The sequence below is a fragment of the Morone saxatilis genome, unplaced genomic scaffold (genome assembly GCF_004916995.1).
Source record: "Morone saxatilis isolate NCDOM2014 unplaced genomic scaffold, NCSU_SB_2.0 Contig5, whole genome shotgun sequence".
Classification (NCBI taxonomy): Eukaryota; Metazoa; Chordata; class Actinopteri; family Moronidae; genus Morone; species Morone saxatilis.
In genome coordinates, this window is record NW_023340095.1 from 20,941,412 (window position 1) to 20,967,604 (window position 26,193).

Consider the following 26,193-nt stretch of genomic DNA (forward strand, 5'->3'; position numbering starts at 1 on the left):
CTCTCTCTCTCTCTCTCTCAATTAATGCATATTTTCCTTGCTCTTTATTACAGAAGAGGAAGAGCGCTTCATGCCGCTGATTATATCTCACTGTAGCAAGTGTGAAGTATGTGTAGGTGGCTAGATGCATATTTATTTCCTATGTGCGTTTTTTTTTTTTTTTCAATTACAGAAATAAGCCTCCATACAACAGAGAATTTCTGTATGTTGACGTGCTGTATTGTATAGCTTGTAATAAGCACTCCATTCCCATTGCAGATGTATGCATTTGTGTATGCATAGTGGAACAACTAATAACTGGAGCAGGGAGCCTTGTTTTTATAACGCCTTACATGTAATTAAATTGATGTGATGAAATGTTAATGCAGTTATGTCTTCATGAGTTATCGTCTCTCCTCCGTTCTCATTTCAGTTCAGAGAAGCCTTATTATAAAGACATTTTGACCAAAAAACATGTTGGCACAGCATATTCTAGAAACAATAAATAGGAACACAAGGAATATAAGAATAATTATGTTCATTATTATATAAAGTAGAAAGAAAAATAATGCCTTTTATGGGAAGATTCTGAGACCAATGATAAGCTATGAAATCACCCACTCAGTCATTACTCCCTACTCACTATCTAGGGAGTTCTATGCAGAGGACTATATATGGAGCTCATCTGCAAAATAAAAAAACACACCAGTCGGTTCATTTTCTCCGCTCCGTTAGTTGTGCAGTTGCTATTGAGCAAATAAAATGTGCCAGATCAATGTTGTCTAGTGGATTTACAATATAAGGATGGACCATTCATAGTAAATACAGAAGACATGCATTTATTTGATAAATACATGATATCATACTGATCGTATTTTCACACATTAATGAATACAAAGTACTTTGTTGCTGTTTGTGTTGCTAGTACTCCTACTTGTTCTGCCACCACTGACAGTTTAAATAAGCTCTTTCGTTGTTTGGGGGAAAATTCCGTAGTTTTCTACAATGATCTGTCCCAATAGCCCATTGGTGATTACTAAATGTGGGTTTAGTTAAAATTTGCCTGTGCATACGGTTTAAAATTTGGATGAAATGCAGGGATATTTGATGTCTTTGAATTGATTGATAACATTTAAGTTTTTGTTTTTATAGATATGTTTTATTAAGTCGGTAGAATAATATAATAATGATAATATGGTAATTCTTTATAATTGTTTTCCAGTTTAATCATGGTATCATTCGGTGATATTGAGATGATCTAATCATATGTTTTCACCTCGTTTTAATGAGAAGGAGTGTATTTTCTGGAACACTTTGCATTAGTAGAACAATGCAATGAATCAGAGTTTTATATGAATCAGAGTTTCTTTCAGATTACTAATTGACCTTATTTTCATCCATCTGTGTCTCTCTTTCTATCTGTGTCTCAGAGATTCAGAGGGCCGTAAGCTCTGTAAGAAAGTGAAGGTGGACCCGAGTTCCAAACGTGGAGGAGCAGAACTGTTGCACTACAAGTGAGTAACCAGAAACTCAGGTGGCTGTAAGACACTTTTCCTCACCTCAGTGCTTTCTGGAAAGTAATTCCGTGTTCACAGCTTAAGAAGCACGTTGTTCAGCGTTTACTCCTGGTTGTTGTTGTGAGCACTCTGCCTGGTGTGTCTTGCAGAGATGGGACATTCCACACAGAGTACAACAGGCCCGCTACCTTCAAGGTGGGTGCTGCATTCTTTACACAAGGTTTCCGCTCAATTGCAGCATGTGTCCTCTTTCATATTATACAGCCTAGTGTGTCTGTGTTCATTTAATTCACTCATTAAGTTAGGTAGAGCAACTTCACTCCGCCTGTTTTGTTAAGATTATTAATAAAACATTCAGGGAAAAATATAAATAGGAAAAAATAACCTTCTCTGACTAATATTTTCTTTGTAATTAGTCAAAATTATTTTCTAGAAATTCATCCCCAGGCCTCTATTCATGGTCTGCATTGGTGTGCTCCAAGCATAATTATATCTTCTACATGAATGAGCCAGATACAGTGCTGTGGTTGCTTGATGTTTTTATTCTTTCCATTTTCAAATTCTAAATGAAATAACATAGTTTTCCATAGAAAATACCTATGTAGGTCACATTTAGCGGGGTATGAATTTAAAGCAGGTAGAATCAGAATTTTTACTATACCGATATGTCAAATGACAATCTGAAATGTGACAGTGTGAAAGGTGGATGCTTGTAGTGATGAAACTATAGAAAATGATCAGCTGAATCTGCAGCTCCCCTCGGCTTCACAGAGCTTTACAGCGAGTTTCAGCTCACTGTTCAGCTGTCCAACAACTTAACTGTTTTAGTTTACCCTCTCTCCTAAAGCCATTAGCAGGCAGCTATTGTCTGTGACAAATCTCTAAAGACCCTTGTACACTACCTGCTCAGCACCGAACAGACACTATTAGCAACTAGCTGGTGAACATAGTGGAGCATTCAGTGACTAAAGAGGCAGCTATTTCCCTCAGGAGTTGGTAGAGGACTAAAATGGAGCTAAAAGAGAGTGGATATTAGACTTACATGTGTCAGTTTGCCATAAGCACAACTTCAAATGAATGATGTTGTTGCTCCATAACTGCAGGATGTGTAAATAAGCAACTGTTTGTTCACTTAGAAGTTGACATGTCAGTGGTGTGTTTACAGCTGCCCCCAATTGGCAAAAAAACCCCAGCTATTGCAGGTTTAATATGATAGTACACAATATTTATTTATCCAGCAGCTGGTTGCATCTGTAGGTATTTTCATGATCTCACAAATGTCTGTTGTCTGCTTGAAACAATGTTTGCCAGCGCTTAAATCCAATATTTCTACGGACTGTACTGTTCACTGTTCTGGCGTAACATAGGGCAGCAGTAGACTTAACACACTACATCCAATGAAGAAGAGGAGGATGATACAGAGTGCCACTTTTTCCTCTGGCACACCATCTTTGACCGAGCATAAACAGTGCAGACACCAGTAATCAGAGAGCATATAAACAACAGCCGTGTTTCATTGGCCACCTTACTGTAATTAGCTACAGCTTACTAAATTTCCACTCTTTCACCACAAGACACAAAGTCGCAGGTCTTGAAATTTGAAAATCAAATTGTGATTTAGATGTAAACTCCTTCATTAAGACTAGAATATGTAGAATGGACCTGATTTCTTCTTTTGAATTAATCTGAGTCAATGCCCATATTTCTTTCCCTGACAGATGGAAAGGCCTTTAACAGTAAAACACCAAAAGTGTCAGTTTAAACCCTTACCAAGTAACCTTGATAATCGCATCATAATCATTAAATATTCTGCCCGTGTCTGTACTGTCGTTGTTATAGCTCTGCTGAATGAAATATTTCCTGCTGTTGCCTCCGCAGACATATGGTTCATTATATTTACAGGAACTTTACCAAGCCCATTACCAGACAATTAAAGGTATTGAAATAGCTTTGACACCTCTTGGATGTACAAACATGTTGGTCTATATGAGCTTCCACCTGGCACAGCCCACAGCGTTGCCTGCACTAAATTTAGGTGTGTCTTGACGTAAATCATCACCAGTCACTCTGTTGTTTACAGGATCATTTTGTGCCAGTGACAAGTTGTTGCCTTTCTTCTCACTGATTCATCATTCTAACTTTTCTATCTTTTTTCCCCCTGTTTTTCATGCATTTAGTCCATGGTAGCATTCTTGAAAGACCCATCAGGACCCCCACTGTGGGAGGAGAACCCTGAGGCAAAAGATGTTGTCCACATAGAGACAGAAAAAGTAAGTTGTGATCTAAACAAGCTTTCGCTGCTGTTCTTTGAAGACATCCAGAACATTCATGTTGACATACAGTTACCGTCATTGCAAGACAGCGAGGAGGCAGTTAATGTGATGCAGTGTCCACCTCTCCTCTCCTCTCCTGTCCTATTGAGGGTTTAATCAGCTTTTGAAGTTGACACAGCAGCGTCTCTGCCTCTTCAACACAACGCCCCACACATAAAAGCAACATATCGGGGCTTTATCATCAAAGAGCTGCGCAGCGTAGTTTACAGAGTCTACTAACACAGCCTAAGAAAACATTTCCAGACAGCCCTCTTCCAGCCAGGTCAGATGGCACTCTTATCAAAAAACCTGCAGTACATTCACCCACGGCCTGACACCCCAAGACACTACAGCATTTTGAAAGGCCTTTGATTTAATGATCAGCAGCCCTGTCGGTTTTCGCCTGCTCGTCCACTCATGCCTGGAGGCTTGTTAAAGGTGTCAACAAAAGATTGTGCTGAATATGGGGGTTTTTTTAGGAAGTAGCTGAGCTCATGAAGGCGAGAAACTGGTATGGGGGCTGATCTACCTGCTGTCCAAAGAAGAAAGTCCTTTTTATTCTTTCTTTGCTGATGTGATGACTCTGTGTAATATACACAGTCTAATAAACTGCTGAAGAAGCAAAGATGATGGTGTGCTTAGTTATTTTAAAGCTCTGTATGCTAAACAGAGAGATACTTTGGGAAATCTACCCCGAAGCAAGCTGTCTGTGGAATCTAGATGTTGTATTATGTGATCATTGACTTTAAGCTTTAGTCAACATTAGCAAAGTTTTTCTTGGACAAATTACGCATTTACACTTTGAACTTTTACACTTTTTTTGTTTATAAATAACAATGCTTCTTATTCATCTCCTTGATCCCTCCCTCTCATCCTTTTTAAGGACTTCAGGAAGCTGCTGAAGAAAGAGGAGAGGCCGGTCCTCCTGATGTTCTATGCTCCCTGTGAGTCTTTTCATTATCACAGTGTTCAGTAGCTCGCAGTAACTGGGACAAATGGTGCTCTCCTCACTAGGTAGTTTGAACATATTATGATCAGAAGACAGTGTGCCAGGGAAAGTGACAGCAGCTATTATTGCCCAGAAAATATGAAAAACCTACCAAATAAAATGCCTCATTTATAAAGAGAAAATACAGTAGGTGGCCTAAATCAATAAACTGGGGCATACTCTGCAATACTACACTGTCATAATCAATACATTCATCATATTTGGCAAACACAGGACTCTTTCTCGTCTTTGAATATATTGTGCTGTTTTTATAATAAGAATGAGTCTCAAACTGAGTATATTCATTACTGATTAATTATCTCAATTATTTTTTCTATTAATATTTAGTCAAGGTGACATTCTCAAATTGCAAATATTCAATTAATTTTATAAAACCGAAAAAGCAGCAAATCCTGACTACTGAGGAAGTGGAATCAGTTTGGCATTAATAAATGCCTTTTAAACAATTAATATGCTAAATTGTTGACAGTTAAACTCTGTACATTGGATTAATGATTAACCTGCCATTCACTTCAACATCAGTGTAATCGTCAGTGAATTGTTTTGTCTCCTATTGCTGCTCAGTAGTAAATACTTAACATGGGTTTTTCCATATGTTGTGCTCACTTATTACGGTCTGTGGTTTTCAGCACATCATATCTTTTACTGCAGATAGCACACTGCAAGCTGCTATTGACAAAAAAAAACAAGGCAATTCCCCTGGCAGATGATGGGAAATCTTTTGACAGTTGTATTGATGCTGTCAGAGCGATGGTTCCCATTGAGTTCTCTGTAATAACTTCATGTTCCGTGTTGTGTTTTGGTTGCAGGGTGCGGCGTTTGTAAGAGAATGCAGCCCGTCTTTCAGCAAGCCGCCACAGAGACCAAGGGGAAATATGTAAGTCTGCTAAAGCCCCCCCCCCCCGCGCACTTGGTCCACTGTCTTATTGCATTAACTGTCTCTGATCTGCTGCAGCCATCATTCTCCGATGTTTGCAGATTAGATGAGATGTGTCAGCAGTGAATATCTGAATGGTTAGCTTGGCAATCTGCAAGAGCACAGTCTGTCAGTCTGGCCTAAATGAAAGCTTTCCTTGGTTGTTTTTCTTGCAAAACTTCTCACAAGTTCACAGCTCAACAACTTCTGCACTGTAGGTTTTGATTCAGCAGGACAATAACCCAGATGGCCTTTTAAAGGCAATTCAGAAGTTCCTGATCTCCTCTCTCCTGGACTTGATTCATACGTCATCTGTATTTGGGTCAACCCACCAGACCGTTTACAGTAGTTGATTCAAAAGCTAACCAATCTTGCCTATCATTCTGTTTTAGTGCTTTATATTGTACAGGTATATGATCAGTAAATGTCTTAAATGTGTTTTTTTACTTGGTTTTTAGCTGGCACCTGCACCCACAATTAAGGGCTAATGTTTTTCCAGCCGAAGTTTACAACCTCTGTATAGATTAAATGTCAGTTTAGCCTGCCCAGTCTTTGTGTTTACTTCCTAACTTTTCCCCTCCCTCCTGTTTTCATCCCATTTTCTTCTCCTCCCAGGTCTCATGGGTCCCCTAAAGACTCATGTTGTCAGTTTGCAAACAGGCAGTATTACAATAGTAAGCAAACTTGGGGGGGAAACAATGCTTTGTCCCCAGCTGTTGAAATGTTTTATAAATGCATTGGAGAGATGCGCGCACAAAAGCTACCAGAGGCACGTGATCATCTAGGGAAACAAATGTTTTGTGTTCATAAACGCTTCTCCTCCAGAAGAAGAATTTGAGTGAGAACGCCCTTCAACCGCCTGAGGAGACAGTGAAGTAGAGAGTAACATGTCATGTTTCCCTCACGCAAAGCAGGAAAGGAATGAAAAGATAATTAACTGCATGTTTGTTTGATTAGCAAGCTTATGAGTAGTGAAAAATTAAGCCTCAGTGAGTGAGAGGTTTGAATACTGAATTGGTGATCAGCCAAGTTGTACAACACATTTCTGGCCTCTGTGTGATGGACACAGGAAGGATGTCTGAAGAGCTGAAGTTGTCAAGCTGAAATATAAATATATCATTTGATTGTATCATTTCTGTATGATACTTACTCCATAACAGGGATATCGTTGAGGTACACTGCCAACTTTTAAAAAGGTAGAGAAGGCATAGAGACCTTGACATGACCTTTTTTTGCCATGGACAGTACTTCCTCAGAGGGAACCTGGGAAGTTGGACATGTTTGATTTTATATCAAAGATAGATTTATGTCAGTGTAGGAAGAATATTTTCACTCATTCACAATTTATTTAGCTGCAAGCAGTGGTGTAGGCATTGGATTTTCACTGTTTAAAGGTTGCTGGATGTAACTACCTCAGGCCTACTCTTACACACAGTATGATTTTAGGACTGGGAGAACACATCCTGTTGAAAATTCTCTCATAGCATAGGACGGGACAATGAAGCTCATGCAGAGGTGTTTTTTCCATTTGCAGAAAATTACTTTTTAACATGTACAAGACTGATTAATGTTACTTTCTATTTATAGTCCAACATTTTGTACCAAGGTCACGTTTTTCAGCTATTAGTTTTAGAGATTTAGAGATTTTTAGAGTTTCACTTCCACTCAAATCTTAGTACAAGACAAGACACCTCTGAAACTAATGGCTGGATTCTTGTGATGCTAAACTTAAAGATGAAGCTAACATACCATGTTCACAGCAAACATGCTTAACATGCTATACTATCTGTATATACATTGGCAAGCTAATGTTAAAATGTTGTTGATTTGCCAACTATTAGCATTTTAACATACTTATATTATATGTTACATAACAAGCTAAAATTTGAAATGTAGCATATAACATTTTACATTTTATTGTTGTCATGCTAATGTAATAATGTTAAAAAGCTCATGTTTATCAGCATGTTAACATGTTGTAGTTGGCATGCAAGTTAACATACCAATGTTAACACGTTATGTTAACATTAGAAGTGCGTTGAGCTTAATGCTAACATTAATATTCTAACATTCAAAGTGCACAGTAGGCTGACATGCGGGTTATATGAAAATGATTTTTTTCTCACAAGTTAGCAGAATCTAAAATGGCAACATTGTCTCTTTTTCATGCATCCGATGATGTGGTTTTTGAGCAGGACAGCGTCACAGCATCACTAGTTTGGCTATAGAGCAAAAAAAAAATCCCAAATCCCTACACAATAACAGGTTTGCTACACCTAATGAACGGTGGTTCAGTCAGGTCTTAGCCTATTATTTATTAAATTTGTCATGTTCCGTCTGTTTTTTAAATTAAAATGTCAATAAAAAGTTGATGACAAAAAAGGAGTGTTTGATTACAGACCCTTGCCAACATTCATTATACTCATTTCACTCGTTTCACAGTGCTGTCTCTTTTCATACTTTTCAGTGATCAATCTTTTCATTTTGGAGCCCCCTGATGATGACTAACCTGTTTTGATGTTTCATGTCCTTTCTTTTTTTTGTCACCCTGCCTTCACTTTTCTTCAACTCCATAACAACCCACGTCTCATTTCCCCTTTTATTTTGCTTTTTTAAGGTACTGGCGGGGATGAATGTGCATCCAGCTGAGTTTGACGGCCTCAAGCAGGAGTACAACGTCAAAGGCTACCCGACCTTCTGCTACTTTGAGTGAGTCGAGTCCTCTCATCTGTCTCACTTTAGGCTCAGCCCTCACTTCCAAGGCTCAAAACATCAGAGCAGGGCCACTTCAAATAGAAAGTCCAGTCCAGACCTCTTAAGCACCAACAGACATGATGGCGACAGACTTGCAATGGTGGCCCTCGGGGTTCAGAACTTGCTTCTACCAGGTGTACAGGAGAAAGTTTCTGACGAGATTTGGGATCTTCTGTTATTCCCTTTGAAGAAAGTAAAATCACTGGAGGGCAGGGTCAGGGCTGTTGGGTGTAAGTGGGTATCACTGCCAGGGAGCAAGGATCTGAAGAGATTAGTCGATTAATCAATAAGTTGAAAGACTCATCACACTCTATTTAAAAAAAAAATAAAAATCTAACTTGTCCCTGTTCCACCTTCCCAGTATCTTGAGGCTTTGGACTGGCTGGTTTGAATGGTATGAGATTCAGAAATTGTGATACTGGGCGTTTTGACTAAAAACCGCACTGTTAAGACAGTGCAAGGGGCTGCTTTGGTAGGGGGGTGCTTCTTCAGATACTGTGACGATAATGTTTGATCCAGTAAGGCCGGTTTGAGTAATACATGTATGAGTCTCAAGGCTTAAAAACACTTGACAGTAGTTAATATTCGACAGGATTTTATAAGTTATTACGGCGGGACTAATTCCAACTTTTGTCAAAACATCAGAAACATTGGCTTGCTCATGTTTAATTGGCCAAGGCAGCGTCTTGCTGGATAACAAGATGTTGTGGCAAAAGTTGAGCAAAGTTGAGCTTCTCTTTGGCAGAGGCCTGTGCTTCAGGAACCACACTGTGAAAATGCAGTTGCCCCACTGACAAGATTGGAGGGTCATTTTTTTCACGCAGTGCTGTTGTCTGCCTGAAGACTCAAAACAAGTCAGCAATTTTAATTGTTAATCGGCTAGACAAAGTAGAGGCTTTTAATATACTGTACTGAGGTTTTTTCATCTTCAAGCACACCTTAAGGCCATATGTGACATTGATTTATCACTCGGCCTCTGCGTTTCTTTTTAGAGTTTGGATGAAATTGATGCTGTTGATGACTGTTCAGCCTTAGTGTCTAAATATGCATACAGGCTCACATACGCACAAACTCAAAGCTTATAGCCGCATGCACAGTAGGAGCTGAGAGTGTGACTGATAGTGTTTGTTAATGCAGACACCCCCTCCCCCCAACCAGAGCATCCCTGCACCGTCCTCATATTTATGGTGTTGTTAACTGTACGCTGGTGCTTCGTAGCTCCTGCTTCATTCTCCGCTTCTTATTCCTCCTGCAGTGGCTTTATCATCCCCATTTCCACATTAAACACTCTCTCATTCCAGTCTGGCCTTTTAATTAGACCGGGACTGATTAAGTGCCTCTGTGGTTAGTCAGAGTGTGTGTGTGTGTGTCTGTGTGGTGTGTGTGTGTGTGTGTGTGTGTGTGTGTGTGTGTGTGTGTGTGGTGTTGTGTGTGTTGTGTTGTGTGTGTGTTGTGTGTGTGTGTGTCGTTGTTGTTGTGTGTGTGTGTGTGTGTGTTGTGTGTTGTGGCGCGCGCGGCTTGTTCTTCCTGTACCGTGTGCACTCTCTTTTTTGTGTGTGTGTGTGTGCAGGTTCACGCGCACGTCCACGCACTAGTGTGTAGCTGAGCCTGAGCCAGTCTGTTAGCTGGGAGCACATTAGTGTCAGCGCAGGGCTAGCTAACGACCATTCGAGCCTATTGGCTTCAGTAATGAGCCCCTCACTGATAAACAGCAGCTAATCACTGCAGGGTAAATCGGCATCAACACCGCTGGACTTATCTCGCTGCTGCACCCGCTGTAGGACCAAGCGTTCAAGGTCTTTTACCTTTTCCTGTCCTGCAGATTAAGGAAACTTACTACCCAACAGCACCTCAACTTTCTGTCAACTAAACAAACAATAAGAGTGAAACAATTTCTTTGCTTCTTTGTCCTTGCTGTGTCCTTTAATCAAGAAAAACACCAGAGACTGTCGGGCAAATGACATTTATTTCACATTTCCACAACTTGATTTTACAAGGTTTTGGTGTATTTTACGGCAGCAGATAAAGGAAGAGAATACAGAGCTGGTCATAAATCTCACTGATTGAATTCTAAGCAGCCACTCTCCGCCACGGTAGTCAGTTCACTTAAAATGCAAGTTTTAAGCTCCAAATCCAGTGTGTGTAATCGTGTATCGCCTTTAATAGTGTCCCCTCTGTATCTCTGGAGCCGGAACGGTGGCCGTCACCCCCCTCTGTGTTTGCAGAATCACACTGCCCAGAGCCGGTTACTGTATTGACACTGATCCTTCAGCACTAGGCTGAGCCATCGCATCCACTTTCCAGCCTTCAGTTAGTCACGGCGAATAGCAGAGTAGATAAACTTATTCCTATGAAGAAAAATCTGCTTACGTTTTGAGTCTTTGACAAGGAGATGCTTCTTGCTCATTTCAAATGCATTAAGACAGGTCACTGGCATTTCTTATGTGCACTTTTAAGCTAGTGTACAAAATTCAAGACAGAGGAAAGACTATCAATCATTTTTGAACTTTTGGTCAGTGCCCATAAAACACTTCCTTTTGGCTTTGAGCTGTTCTGTCTCACAGGCCTGACCCAGCTCTGTCTTAGAAACTGGGTTATGTTATTGTTTGTTACAATTGTGTTTAGGATCCTTTCTGTCCATCACACATATCATGGACTTCTTCAGTGTCCGTTTTGCAGGAAGTGATGAGGAATCAAACCTTTTTGAGTACTGAGTTGTGTCCTTAGTGTTCAGCATCAAAAAGTATCAAGCTGGGCGCCCGGTTAGCTCATGGGTAGAGCTGCGATCCTCCCACCATGTGAGGTGATCCTTGCTGCAGCGGCCAGGGTTTCGATATCCGATCTGCGGCCTTTGCTGCGCTGTCATCCTCTCTGTCCCCCTTTCCTGTCTGTCTCCAGCTGTCCTATCAAATAAAGACATAAAAGCCCCCCAAAAATATACTTTAAAAAGTATCAAGCTGAATTCTTGGTCTTGCTCGTTTATGTTTTGATTAGATATATACTGATTTAAATCATTACTTTGTTAAAATGTATTCCAGATTTTTATTTTGTTAGGGTAACAATAAACACTTTTATTTGAACACTTTTTGAACAGGACTAAGCCATAATTGTGTCCATTGATGACAGATGTTTTAGTGATCATCTTGTACTTGTGCTCTGTTGTCTTTTAGGAAGGGGAAGTTCCTTCACCACTATGAAAACTACGGAGCCACAGCCAAGGATATCGCGGACTGGATGAAGAAGTGAGTATGGTCCTAATCCCCTCACCCACTGAAGATACATTAAGGCTTCTCAAAATGCAGACAGATTTTTGTGTCCAAAGCTATTGGCAAATAAAAAGACCGGCGCTCCCAAACGGCATTCTGCCTTCTGCCTCTGACAGTAAACAAACTGCTCCCCCCTCTCACCTTCAATATCTGGCATCACCTTTTTCCTTCTACTGTGGTCTTCATCACACCTTTTCTTGCCCTGACTCACCTTGCCACGGTGTCATCAATCTACACCTGCTCTGTTCTTGTCTCATTTTTCTCTCTCACCTTGCCTCACACGCTCCGCCCGTAACCCTGTCTCCCACCACGGCTTGGCTCTCCTGCCTCTTTTTCTCCTCCGTCTTCCGTTTCCACTCGCGTTAAGGGCCTGGCAGGAAAGTCATGAGTGTCCACAGGGCTGCAGCCAGAGGGCTCAGAGGAGGGCTTTCACAGCTATCACAGGAAACGAAGCGAGACAGGCAGAGGATGTATTCCAGCTACACTCTCTTTAGCCCAGAAGCATAACAACTCCCTCCCCAGTCCTAAGCTTTTACTACTCTGCTTAGTCAGAGCTCAGTGGTATAATTTAGAAGAGGTTGCCATTGCCAGTTTGGTAATCAGGCAATCAAGTTGACAGAATGGTTGCCATGTTTTAAATTGAGGGATAATTCTGAGTATAATTACACCTCATATTTCAGTTAAACAAAGGGATAAACAGTTGTTAAACACAGTTTTCATTTCTTATTTATTTTGTCTGTTTCTCCCTTTCTCTCTGGCATAAAACAAAAATAATTCAACATGGATGGACTGACCTTAGATTACTAAATTTACTGTTAACTGATTGTTCATTTGCACATAAAAAATAAGACTGTCCTCCTGCAAGCCATCACATCACATCTGAAGTTTGTCATGTCAGAACCTTTTTTTTCTTCCGGAGATGCTGCAGATGAAGAAAAGCTGAAAAGGGTTTTTTCAGCGAATGGCATTGAAAGGTTTTTCCAGAATAGTCTGATGTGCTGTGTTCATATTTTGAAACGTTGTGTCCATTGTGCTCTTTCTGTAGCACTCACTGCGTCAGATTTTTTATCTCTTCTCCCCCATTTATCACCCCTACTTCGCCTCCCAAGTTTTGATGAAGTTTCTCTTATGTTCAGATTCAGCTGTCTCAGTTTTTAAATTCCCTTTCTTTTTCATCAGACTAAATTACTGCCCTTTGCTGTTTGTATTTACAGGAGATTCTAGAGCAGTGGCAAAGAAGTTTCCTTTTGATTGTTTGATTTTTGGGCCAATAGGAGCAATAGAGGTCAGAATCTAATACTTTTGAACTAGTGAAGTTCCTTGCTTTTTTAGGCTGCACATAACATCTTTTGACACTTGATCCCTAATACTGACATACTTACTCTAGAGTCTAGTTTCAAGACAATAATTGGACACAGAAATACAGGTTAGATTCCGTATCCTTGGGCATCATATCAGCCTTTTGTAGCAGTGTCACACCAGTCAGGAGGTAGAGCATGATTGGTATGGCTGTATTTAAGACCTGCGCTTTATGTTGCAGAAGAGCAACCAAAAATATCATCTGATAAAGCCTAAGCTTGGCTTCAGTCCCTGATAAACCCCCGCCCTGAGCTTTTTATATATCAGTAAGATGTATATTAGACAGATGACATTCTGGATAAAAGATCTGTGCCTGGAGGAGATGCAGCATTTCTTAGCACCCCAGTTGCACAATTCCAGGTTTTTTTAAAGCTATCAAGTCTCATGTGGCTTCAGCATGTTGGCTCAGGCCAGAGTGATTGCAGAAGGGGAATGTGTGTGTGTGTGTGTGTCTTTTTAAATGACTTTTGTGTGGATGTGTGCAAGGAGTGTGCACTTGTTTATAATCTGTGTCCACTCGTTCTTGGCATTGCAGAACTGTGCTCCGTAATCAAGGCGGGGCTGCTTTGGTCCAGATGTGTCTGTGTGTGTCTGTGTGTGTGTGTGTTGTGTGTTCTGTGTGTGTGTGGTGTGGTGTGTGTGTTTGTTGTGTCTGTGTCTGTGTGTACAAATTGGGTGGAGTGGGGCCTACAGCTGTGTCACATTTTTGTTCCATACAGATTACACGCTAGCTACAATGTGCCTGCTTTTTAAAGTGTCCCTCACCTATGTTGCCCTTGTTGTCCCCCGCTTCCTGTTTCAGCCCTCAGCCCCCCCAGCCAAAGACCCCCGAGGTGCCGTGGTCGGAGACAGACTCCCCTGTCTTCCACCTGACCGATGAGTCCTTTGACAGTTTCCTGGAGGAACATCCTGCAGCCCTGATCATGTTCTACGCCCCCTGTGAGTAAGAAAGCAGGTTGAAAAAGAGCAGTGCTGGAACCAGTGATTATTTTCACAATGAATTAAAATGAATATCACCAGAGCCCAAATGTCTTTAAATTGCTGTTCCAACCCAACAACCCAAAAGATACTGAATTTACAATTATATAAAACAAAGCATGAAAAGAGTCAGATTCTTACAAACTGAAAGCATCAAATGTTTGGCATTTTTAAGGTATCCTATTGTCAATTGTTTTCAGGTTGATTGGCTACTAAATTATTCAACCAATCCGTTCTGCACCAACACAAGAGTGGTGAAACTTCCTGTCAGTTGTAGGTAGGGTCAGTACTGAGGGCCAGTGGTAATCTATACTATCCTACTGTCAAAAAATCCCACGGAAAGACCAAAACCAACAATGTATAAATTAATCTCTCAAGACTTTAACTTTCCTGCCCAACCCACCCTGCCTGTGGCACTCAGCCCCCCAGCCCTTTGGGTCCTAAGATGTAAATCTTTGAAAACTACAGATTCAGTTTTGAGTTTTACAGGAAGAAGTGGTGGATTGTCTGGGGACTATTTTCAGATGCAGATGAATACATGTTTGGTGCTCTACGTATTAACGTCAGCTGGACGGTTTATGTGGCAATGACTCAGAATGAACAACAGTGCCACCGTTCAAAATAATGAAGGAACTTGTCAGCCAGTGCTGCAGTATTCTTGTATAGCACAGAGGTATAGGATATATTGAGATATAGATACACAGACGATACTTGTTAGTAAGATGAGTTCATTGTTAGTTTTGGTCTTTCCATGGGATTTATTAACAATAAAGACATAGAGTATTACCAGACTTGTCCTTTAACCAACCCCCTTTTCAGAAATACATGGATAGCCTTTCAGTTGTTAAATATCTGCAGCGGTGTTTGAGAAGAGCTTCACATTCCATCCTGCTGTGTAAAACATTCTCTTGCGGATTCTCTCGGGTAAAACTCTTGTTTAGTCACACAAATAACATCACTGTTTCACTGTCATGCTCAATATTAACAGGCTGCTGGAGAAACTAACTGGAAAGACATGAAGAAATGAAAAACAAACCCAGAGACAAGCTGGCTGCAGTAACTTTAGCTTTTTGCATCACACAGTTGCACACAAGCTCTTCCTCACAACAGAATACTTCATTGTTGCCATATGGTTGCCATAAGCCTGCTTGTCATTTTTTTTCACGCACCATACTGCCATTGTTACGCAGAACTTTGTAAACATGCCAGACTTTGTCAGTGGGTTAGATTTTAATTTTTTTCTAGTTCCAGATTGCTTTGCTTTGGTCCAGCCCTCCTGTGTGCGAGGGAGCTGTCTAAAGGAGACTTTGCCTGTTGATAAATGTAACCCATAGATGTAAAATCATGCAAATAGACTCACCCCATTTAGTAACACACACTGAGTGCAACATCTGCAACAATCCGAAGCGCTTTGCAACCAATTTTTAGACCTTTTTTTCCCCATTAGCTATCTCTTTACTTCTGACTACATCACCCTCTGTGCTCATCTCAGTCTCCACTGTGTACAAATAAATTGGTAAATAAGAATAGGGTCCTTTTTCTCTAGCTTTCACCATAATGATGATTCATTGTTTTCAGAAATTTAAGCACATACTTTGCTGCAGAGCTTTCGTACCTCCAGGTTGCCGGGAGCACTGCACTCCACCCAGAGGGCAAACACACTCTCCAGCTGTTGAAGTGATTAAAACACATCCTTAACACTCACACACTGCAGTGGGACCGGCTGCATGTACTATCTCATTATCCTCCAACATGCACCAGTAACTTCTGCCAGTTGGCAAGAAAAAATGTCATGACATGGGATTGCTGTAAATATGATAAATACGATTAAGAAAAGCCAAGTGACATCATTTCATTTATCGGATCAGTTTGTTTGGAATGTAAAAACAACCATTACGCACGACTGAGAGGCTGCACGCAGCCACTTGGACCAGCTTTTGGTCAAGAAGTAGCTACAGTGCATGTATTGTTTTCTTTCTTTGCCTGTTAAATATAAATGTACAATAAATAGGGCAACTTAAACTGAACACATCACATAGCTATCTCTGTGTTGAACTCATGTCCTCTAATCTCTAATCTCAGTGATTAGCATTTTCCAAAGTGTCTCAATACCAATTGGCCAATTTATCACAGATGTGATTGGCACCAAAATCATAAGTATCATTTGGTGTGTGTTAATGCTTCAGCGTAGTGCACAGTTATGTAGCTGAGGTGTGAGTCATTAGCATACAAGTACAAGTTTAACATTCTTGCTTGTTTGGGCAGCTTTTAAAACCCCTAAAACAGGCATATACTGTATATATGTTAATGCAAATAAATCATCACCAATAGTAACATATGTACTGGACATCTATCTGGAAATCTTCATCTTCTCTTAAGTCTGTATCAAACCAAATCAAAGAGCACAAAAACATGAACTATTTGACTTGTTTTCTAAGTTTTCCCAAATATTGTTAAACTTTATCTTTTTATATTAGGATATACTTATATTGAATATTTTATAATATTCTCATTTTTACATCCGAGATGATTTCAGTGCCATTAGTTTGTGTAGTTATTTAGGACAGATTATTCAACAACTCTTCTCAACTTTTTTTTCACCCCCCTTATCCTGAACATACAAAAACATGTTTGAGTGGATGTCTGAACAGTGCGGAGGGCAGACTAGTCCTCCCCGTCTTTATGTGGTGTCACAGCTTCACAGAAGCTTGTCCTGCACTTGACCCACCCTGCGGACAGCAGCCAGTCACCCACACAGTCAAATCAAGGGCAGGCAGCTAAAACAAGCGTCAGATCTTTTCAGCTTGCACACACACACACGCGCGCACACATACACAAATATCTGTACACCAGTGACACATATCAAACACATATTTCACACCATGACACAAACATTTATTTCACACCATGACACAAACATTTATTGCACACAATTACACCGCATATCTCTCTCATTGTCTTTCTGTCTTGCTCGCACACAGACACACACACACACAGATGCCCAGTCTTGCTGCTTCAATGCAGTTTCTTAATGGCCCTGCTGTCAGAGTGAGATTAATGGTCTCCCAACCACCACCATCAGCTTGCATTTCTGTCCACCTCTCAGCGCAGCTATTCTCACTGTCCTCTGAACAGCACTCAGCGGGGGTTGTTTGCGTGCAGTTCCTTACGGCGGCAAAACCTCCGACTGAACGCTCTGTTTCCCAGAGCCTGATTATGTCCCGGACCAAAACAGTTCCTCTCTGCCAATGTTGTTTGAATTAGGCAAAGCAAAATATAAAATACAGAATGTTGTTCCGGCAAATCTGGCTGTAAATGACGATGCTTTATCCCTAACTGTTTGTGAGTTGGCTGCAGCTGGTGCACCAGGAAGTTATTAGGTGTGATTTTAACATCTCTCCTCACTGGCCACTTAGCAAGTAGCCACAGGCTCAGCTTACTGCTACAGTGGACCCAGAGGAGATGACCTAACAACACCGTAACATTTGCTGTAAAGCAGAGGGAACTACTTTACAGCAAATGTTACGTGTATCTGTTTTTATTAGACCTACAGTGATGTGTGGCCCGTTTGTTAGTTCTCTTCACTCTGAGCTGTTCTGCCCCACACTCAGGCTGAATCAGCAATATTTCAGTGTGTTCCTATAAGCTCACCCCCTCCCCCACTCCACCCCCGTACACTCACACTGATCATGCCCCTCGTGTACCACTTGTTCTGAAAGGCTGATGCATAGCACAGGACAGACATTTGGTTTAGTCTCTTACTCATCATTTTGAAGGGTCAGACAAAGTCCTTTCCCTCTGTTTCGCCAGCCTTAACGCGATCTGATGATCTCACACTACAGCGACTGAGTTGAAAGACAAGCAGCATTCTTTTTTTCACGAGTCATATCACACTTGATTTATAGCCTGCGCCAGCACTGCATTGTTTATTGAAAGAAATTCTTGAACTGTTTTGACAAGGGCAATTTACCAGGTTTGGGAATGTACCAAGTTTGTTTCATGCATCTGTGCACAACATCGCTGTGAGCACATAACGCAGGCTGCTCATCCCTGATCAAACGGCATATTCATTATAGCTTAAGACGAAACATCTTGTACATTGTGAGAGACAAATATTGTGGTATGTATTTGAAAGTCATTTCAATCCAAAAATAAAATGTTTGCCAGTTTGCCCGCTACTCGTGAAATATTAAACACACCTCCACACCAAATAGGGACTTTATTCATGATGCTCTGAGCTTCGACAGATTTGTTGAAAAGAACACATGCGTACAGACACCACTATCCCCAGATAATATAGTTATACAGAGCAAAAGCACCACTCAATGCTGTCTTGCTTCTTACTGAAAGGGCAGAGATGCACAGTGTTTGGCTGATGGTGAAGTTTAGTGATGTAATGAAATTCATACTAATTTTTGCACTCAAGTTTAGAAAGCCACAACTCTCTCTAGAGCTGGGAGATAATTCATGTTCCCATTAAGTGACTCCCAGTGGAGTTTTTGTTTTATACATGTGGAGAAATTATGGGCTGTATATCTATGTACTCACTGATAGATATTCATACAGAAAAAATATTCCTATCAATTAACAATTTGGCTTTAGAATTGAGTCATAATACTGCAGGGTGCGTTTGCAGTAATCATTTTAATGATAATATAAGAAAGTACTTTCAATATTTTAAGTTTTAAGTGAATTATATTAGATACAAAAATATGTTGTCATTAATTGTACCAGCATGGAAGCGCAAGTCTCTGGTTGAGAAGATTGTTTAGCTGCTGTGTTATCACCATGCTGTTTGGTATGGGAGTGCTCATTAGGAGTATTAGGAGTATGAGCTAATGACATTCTTTTTTAACCATTTGGATTACCATAATATCTGTAACCAAAAAACACAAGACTGTTCCAGATTTCTTCTCACCCTATGCTTTTTTGTCAAAAAGTTCAAGTTGCAAGTGATTTGCTTTTACTGGACTGCTCTGGTCTGTTAATATGGGCACTGCAAGACGTTCCGCCATGCACACACGCAGCTCAGGTTGGCAGTGTGAACGAGCCGTGATGGTAACTGTGTAGCCCGGTCAGAATTTATCAGTGCACACGCAGCTTGTGTGTCACAATGTAGTGTGTGGGCTCTCTCACCAAACATTAGCGATTAAGTAATAAGTTAAAATTGTTCCTGTTAACATTATTTTCATCGAATATGGGTAAGTGCAACTTCAGGCTTCAGTTCTGGCTCGAGAGCAGAGTGGTTAGTGCTGTTTGAAGCCTGTTGAAATAACGAATTTAAAGATGCTCAAATTAGGAAGTTTGGATTTAAATTAAACATTAATTAATTAATTATTTAGTAATTCTGGGACTTCTGGTTTTACTTCATCGTGGCATCTAGCAGTGTAGTTAGATTAAAACTCTCTAACTTCACCCTCCCCTTCCAAGCACAAAGGAAAAACTACAGTAGCCGCAAAACACACAAAAAATACAAACGGCCCTATCTATAGCCAGTGTATGGTTTGTCCGCTCTGAGTTACTGTAGAAACATGGCATTTCAATAGATCCTCCTCCTGTTACACACTGGACCTTTAACCACATCGCCCAACTCTATCAACATCTTCACCTCTGTCTTCTTCTTCTTTCTTTATTTCACCACTGAATTCTGAACACTGAACTAAGCGATGAGCTCACCCTCACCTAGCCATTAGTCTGACTACGTTTGTCTCCAATATGCTTTCTCAGACACACACACACACACACACACACATGCATGAGAGTGAAACATGTAGGAAGTAATCAGACATGACTTAACTCTGCTGGTAAACATGAGAGTCTCTTGTCATCTCATTTACAGTTCCACCCTCAGCATGCCAGCAGTAAACCCACTGACAAACCAGGGTGAAACAGCAAGACACCAGAGAATTACAGCTGTTGGAGTATTGATTGAACAAGACAGCTATGAGGGTGTAATGTCGTGCAAAAATTGCATCATCAAACCTCTCAGCATCGGTTTTATGGCAGTAATTTCTTGGAATATACAGTTATCTTTTGTTTGTATGTTATGCAGGACTAAGAGGCGATTCCCTCGTGTCTTATTTATCCTCACCAATGTGACTGTTTTAAATAGCAGGCTGATGTTACCGGCTGATATTGACTCATCCCAAATTAATTGGTGTTGGGGTTAGGGTTAGGGTCTATCTTTGTCCATATGTGAATAGAAATTTAGTACATAAATGTTTTAGTGCTTTTATTTTCATGTATTGGATTCTCATTTTTCCAAGGATTCAGTTTAGAGTTTTTAATCAGAACTTGGAAAAAATGTCTGGAAGGCATTAGTTATCAGTGTTTTTGAATATCAAGTATCAGAAATCCGTCATTGGTCGGGCTCTAAATGATTTATTAATCCTTTTAGGGTGTGGACACTGCAAGAAGATGAAGCCAGAGTATGATGAAGCTGCTGAAATACTCAACAAGGGCACAGACGTAAGTTTCATGACCTTTGCTTGTGTTTACGTGTGCACAGCATGCATCTCGACAGGCTTGTGTGTTTAGTTAAATTTTCATATCTCACACTCTAATGAACATACACAACTACACGGGTGTAGTGGCGCCTCATTAACAGATCATAATAATCCCTTCTCTTGGCCTGAAGGCTTTTGGCCGATACAGCCGACGCGCTGGTCGGTCTGTCCTGCAGCCTGGCTCTCGATGTGTTTTTGATTAGTCGGGTGTGTTCCTCGCCTCTCCTCTCCGCCATTCTGTCCTCTGTGGTAATCTAACACTCCCCAGCCAGGGGCAGGGCCTATAAAACTCCAGCCTGGTGACTGTAGCAATTATCTCATCCGTGAGCGTCCCCCCGGCCCGATGCTTGGACCTTCTCCTTGTGGCTCTCTGCCCGGCACTGGAGGTCAATGGGAAAAGCCTGGCCATTATCTAATATGGATGGACTGGAGCCTCTCTCACCCAGAGCCCTTAAGACCCAGCATATCATTTATTTTTCTCCTCCTTGCTTCTCTGCTAGTGTTACTAATGCAGTGCTTTTATATACACATTGTATGCCCCTTTGCAAAGGTTGAACTAGTATTGTTTCTAAAGTAGTTGGTGTTAATTGGTGTCATGCAACAGGTTACTCTAAAGTACCTTCATTGGTCCAATTAGACAGAATGACTCTATAGTTATTATTTTACCAAAGTCCCACATGATTTAAGGTTTGTTGTAAGGTTGCAATTTTTTTCTCACAGAGTCCGGGTGTGTTGGCAGCAGTTGATGCCACAGTGCACAAGGCTGTGGGGGATCGCTTCAAGATCTCTGGCTTCCCAACTCTTAAGTATTTTGAGAAAGGTGAGGAGAAGTACACGTTGCCCCAGCTCCGAAGCCAAGACAAGATCATCGAGTTCATGCACAAGTGAGTGACATGTGATCGCTTCTTTACTCCTGACCAGGGAACACTGCCTGTGCAAAGTTAACATGTTTAGACTCAAACTCATGTGCACTGCAATTTAATTTAATCCTGAGCATAAACATTTTAGCTGTGCTCTCTTATGTCATATGCATGCTAATTAACCTCTGCTTATCTATTACCTTGTAAAGCAAAATGGATGAGGTGATTCATTTTTTTCAAAACGTCCTCCCAGTGTAATAGATTATTCTGTGGACAGGGTCACTGTGGAAAGTAATGTACCAGCAATGACATCAGTCCAGCTTTGGCAATTACGGGCTCCATAAAGGCATAAAGTCTGCGACCAGAGGTCAACAGACCTCATTTGCTATAAGGCTAAAAGAAAGCCTCACTCTGTGTTCTGTAAAAAATACTAATAATAATGATAAGAATAACAACAGTAATAATAATAATACCAATAATATCACTAGTATTCACATTTTTCTTTTTCATAAAAAGTTTGGGAAATGCTATATATGCGTACTATATCTTTACTTTTACCCCTTACAATAAATGTAAAGCAGTGTTTTTCCCTCCTTGTAGTACACATAATAAACACTGCTTTGCTCTCTTTGATGTCTGTAGTCCCCAGGCACCTCCTCCACCAGAGCAGTCTTGGGAGGACAAGCCCTCCAGCGTCAGCCATCTTGGATCAGAGGATTTCCGAGAGGCGCTGAAGAAGAAGAAACATGCTCTGGTCATGTTCTACGCTCCCTGTAAGAGCTTACCGTTATTCATATTAGCTCTGCTTGCTAACTTTCTTTTAACTTTCTTTTTTGCTAACACCTGTTAGCAAAAAAGTCTGGAATTAGTCCTGAAAGACTATTCTGTCATTGGCACCAGACACTTTTCACAAACTGTAAAATTCCATATGCTTGGTTGTTTTGATCAAACTATTACGTGTGTGTGAAGTTGTTGCAACCAAGTGTGATCACAGCCCTGCTCTGTTGGACTTGGTGTGATCATATCCTGGGTTTAAACCAGCATGCATACGTAACTCAGATCTGCCTGTCAAGCCCCTCAATGCGCAGTATAGTATATAAACCCCACCTAAGCCATGGGGAGACTAAGGAATGATTCATATGACTGAGAATAGATTTGTTCAAGTTAAAAAGAGAGAACAAATCACTTCCATCTCATATTGCCGGGTTCCTGGGAAATAGCTAAACTTACCAAAACGTGCCCTGGAAAAAAAGGAGCTGTCCTGTTAAATGTTTGCAGCAAAATGACCTTTATGTTGCTACAGTGTTAAACTGTCGTAGTTTGCCCAGTGTCTTTACAACAGCTGGCAGTTTAAATTACAACCTGGCCAGAGCCAGTTTTATGTGATCAGTGTGTCAGTGTTCAACTCATAATGGCTTTTAAAGCTGCACTAATAAACATTATTAACAGTATTAATGAATCAAATGATGTAATCAAATGAGTTATATGAAATGAGTTTCTCAAAGTGATGAATCCACAGAAGATTAACACCAACTTTGAAGATAGTCTGCCTAGTGTGGAGTTAGTTGGTAGCCAAAAACACCCAACAAATAAAGCTGCTTTAAAGAATGCACACACACACACACCAAACACAAACAATTCAGAAAATTTGGGGTTGAGCCAACCCTCTAGAATACCCCGTCATCAGCTTACTCAGCTGTTTTTCTGTTTAAATAAAAGACGAAGGTGAGAGTCTCTGTGACTGAACCTGTCTTTGAAAATGATATCTTTAAAAATATAAGGAACCAGTGTTATGACACTCTTGGTAGGAGTTGTCAAACAAAACACAGATGCAGAAGAAATACAGAACAGCTAACTTGCTTGATTATCAGTTCACTCGTAGACACACAATCACCTGTGTCCCTGTTTTTTTGGCCTTTGTGTCTGATGAGGGCTTCAAAGGCAGGCAGGGCACAGCGGTCAGACTGCAGACTCTGTTGGGCCCTTTGGTGCTTCTCTCTACAAAGAGACGCTCCAGATGCACATCAGGCAGCAACAACCTGCTGCCCTCCCACCCCATCTGCACCCTGGTGTCTTATCAGTGAGGGAGCTTGCGTTAAAAAGAGCATTTGATGAGATACAGCTGCTTGCCAAGACATCGAAGCTGGATATGCTTCAGGCAGCTTTTCAAACAAAGGTTTGGGTTATTAACCTTTAGCCTCAAATTTGCGTAATTGCAACTAAACTGGGACTAAATGGCATCACATCTTCTTTCTCTCGCCAGTTCTTTCCTGACCTCTGGCAATACTAAATTGATGGTCCCTTTTGTATACATACAGTGTTAAATTAAAGCACTGTCTAAGTTAGTACATACCTGTTTAGAGGAATCTGTATGAATAGTATTAAGTGATGCTCAGTCCCAAAAAACTACCTTTTTGTGTATTTAATGTTCAGCTATACCTGTATTGTATTGCTTATGTCTGTAGTTTTTATCAGTGACCGGTGAAAAGACAGCAGTACGTCTACCTGGCTGTCTCTTTGTATTCATCTGCCTGCTTTTCTGTCTACCTCACAGTCAGTCGCTCAGTAATTATAAGCAGGGCGAGTGAAAATGGCTGTGCAGGTAGAGGAGAGAAATGATAGTGGCAGGGCATCAACAACAGACCTATCTGGATGTCAAAACATATGTGAGATGAAACTGAAATATTCCTGTATTTAGTTTTACAGTGACCCGCCTCGGTCTGTTCTCTTCATATGAGGGCAAAACCTGGCATATGGCACACTGTTTTTCTTAAATATCGGTTTCAGAATTGCGACAGAACCTTTAAATGCCATTTAATGTTGCAGTTATAAGGGCACTCCAGCAGGAAATGGATTTCTGAGCTGTGCTGAATACTGGTTTATTGAGGTAGCTCTGAAAAGGGAGACAAATGAACGGTTGCAGAGGTGATGCATAATTGAGTTGAAGATAGACTTATCAGTGTGTTTGTAAATGCTTGTGGGCATGTACGCAACCGTAAAAATACCTAATTATGACTGTTGCCACCATCAGTCAGTGCACTTGTAGCCTTTGAAATCCATTTACAGTGGGATCGCCGTGTTAATGCTCTTAATGACTCGTGGGAACAAATCCCAAGATGTTGCTTATAACAGGGCCAGTGTCAACAATGGGTAGCTGAATATATTTTGTTTTACACATTTTCATAATATTTCCATTTATAAGATGAAATAGTAGCTTTAATAATTTGTTATTTTAAAAAGCCTGAAACTAAAAAAAGAGTGGAGGCTGTTACAGCAGTAGATTAATGCCCATGGTTTTAGAATGACATGCTTAAAAATCCTATGAATGTAATGCGTGGGTATTCACATATCAACCTACTCATTCATACTGATTAGCTCTGCATTGATTAGCTCAACACTCAGCACTGTACAGCCAACAATATCTCTCACTGAAGAAATCCCAGCCCTGTCTTCAGAACAGACACTTATGGGAAAACTGTCAAAGATGGCCTGTGATAAAAAAAACATTTCTCCCCGGTTATAATCCACATACTTTATTAGAAATAAACTTTATTTGTGACTCTTCACTATCACAAGCCGATTGACTGGTGAACTAACTCTGTACATAAAAACTCTTAACCAGTCACCCATTGCCAAGCTGCTTTTCTTTTCCTTCCTGGAAAATGTTACCCTTCGTCAACATAAAAGATCTCCTTGCCTTTTTCACCTTTCCCATTTCCATCAGCAGCAGCAACAGTTTGATTGTAATGAGCAGAAGAACTGGGTACTTGACATTAGCAACAAAAGAACAAAACAAACAAGCAGCGTGTTCACCAAACCTCACAGCAATTCAAAGGAATAAGACGTCATCAAGGTTATAACACCTGATTGCAAGTGCAGTGCAAAAACATCCTTGTCTTCTTAGCAAGATGTAGCTAGAGTCAGAAAATTGTTTTCCCTCACAGATTTATAGGTCTGATACAACCCGATCACCAACCTCATGTACAGTTGAATCATCTTACCTCCACCTACCAGAGGTGAACCTGCTGTAAATGTTATCCGTAGTTGTGGTACCTAGTGGTGTTATTTGTGTAAGTATTGACTTACTTTATATGGATGACTGCTGGAGCATAAAAGCAGTGGAGGTTGTGTTTATGACAGCAATAAAGAGATTTACAGTCTCTAATAACACACAAGTGAACCATCTCTAATGTGGCCTGAACCTCTAAATAACTGCAGCACTGTGAAGGGGCCACAGGCTTTAAGGACATGTTTGAGATTAAGCTAATGATCTGTGGAAGTGATTTTGTTTGTATCTGTGAATGTGTGCATGTTAGTACCTATATAAGCTACTATTTAGGACATGACGCTGTAATAATGTGTTTTCTCCTTTTCCAGGGTGTCCGCACTGTAAAAACTCTGTTCCCCACTTCACCACAGCAGCAGAGCTCTTCAAAGAGGACCGCAAGGTTAGTGTTGCTCGTTCACACATTCAGCGACATGATACACACATTTAGGGGAAGCAGTAGTGGTGTGGCAAAGATGCCTCGAGCTCAAGTTGACACTTAAAGTAACAATAGTAGTTTTCTGTTACGACCCACAGTTAGAAGAGAGGAGCAACATTGATTTTTTGTGTGAAAATAAGTATTAAATAGCTCTACATTCCGACAGCTATCACTGATATAGAAGGTTCAGTCAGTAACATGGGTCTCCCAGACATTTTCTGGTGTCTCTTATCTTTCTTATCTAATGAGGAGA

The 26,193-nt window shown here is 40.6% G+C and overlaps 1 protein-coding gene across 1 annotated transcript in view; it reads left to right on the forward strand.

Moving 5' to 3' along the window:
- Window positions 1–26,193, forward strand: part of pdia5 (protein disulfide isomerase family A, member 5) — a 56,687-nt gene that overhangs the window by 20,960 nt on the left and 9,534 nt on the right. Inside the window, exons 4-15 of the mRNA XM_035676628.1 lie at window positions 1,410–1,493; window positions 1,646–1,691; window positions 3,674–3,766; window positions 4,692–4,752; window positions 5,627–5,694; window positions 8,351–8,442; window positions 11,658–11,729; window positions 13,915–14,051; window positions 20,488–20,558; window positions 21,317–21,480; window positions 22,099–22,229; window positions 25,834–25,904. Coding sequence (XP_035532521.1) covers window positions 1,410–1,493; window positions 1,646–1,691; window positions 3,674–3,766; window positions 4,692–4,752; window positions 5,627–5,694; window positions 8,351–8,442; window positions 11,658–11,729; window positions 13,915–14,051; window positions 20,488–20,558; window positions 21,317–21,480; window positions 22,099–22,229; window positions 25,834–25,904 — 1,090 coding nt within the window. The remainder of the gene's footprint in view (window positions 1–1,409; window positions 1,494–1,645; window positions 1,692–3,673; window positions 3,767–4,691; window positions 4,753–5,626; window positions 5,695–8,350; window positions 8,443–11,657; window positions 11,730–13,914; window positions 14,052–20,487; window positions 20,559–21,316; window positions 21,481–22,098; window positions 22,230–25,833; window positions 25,905–26,193) is intronic.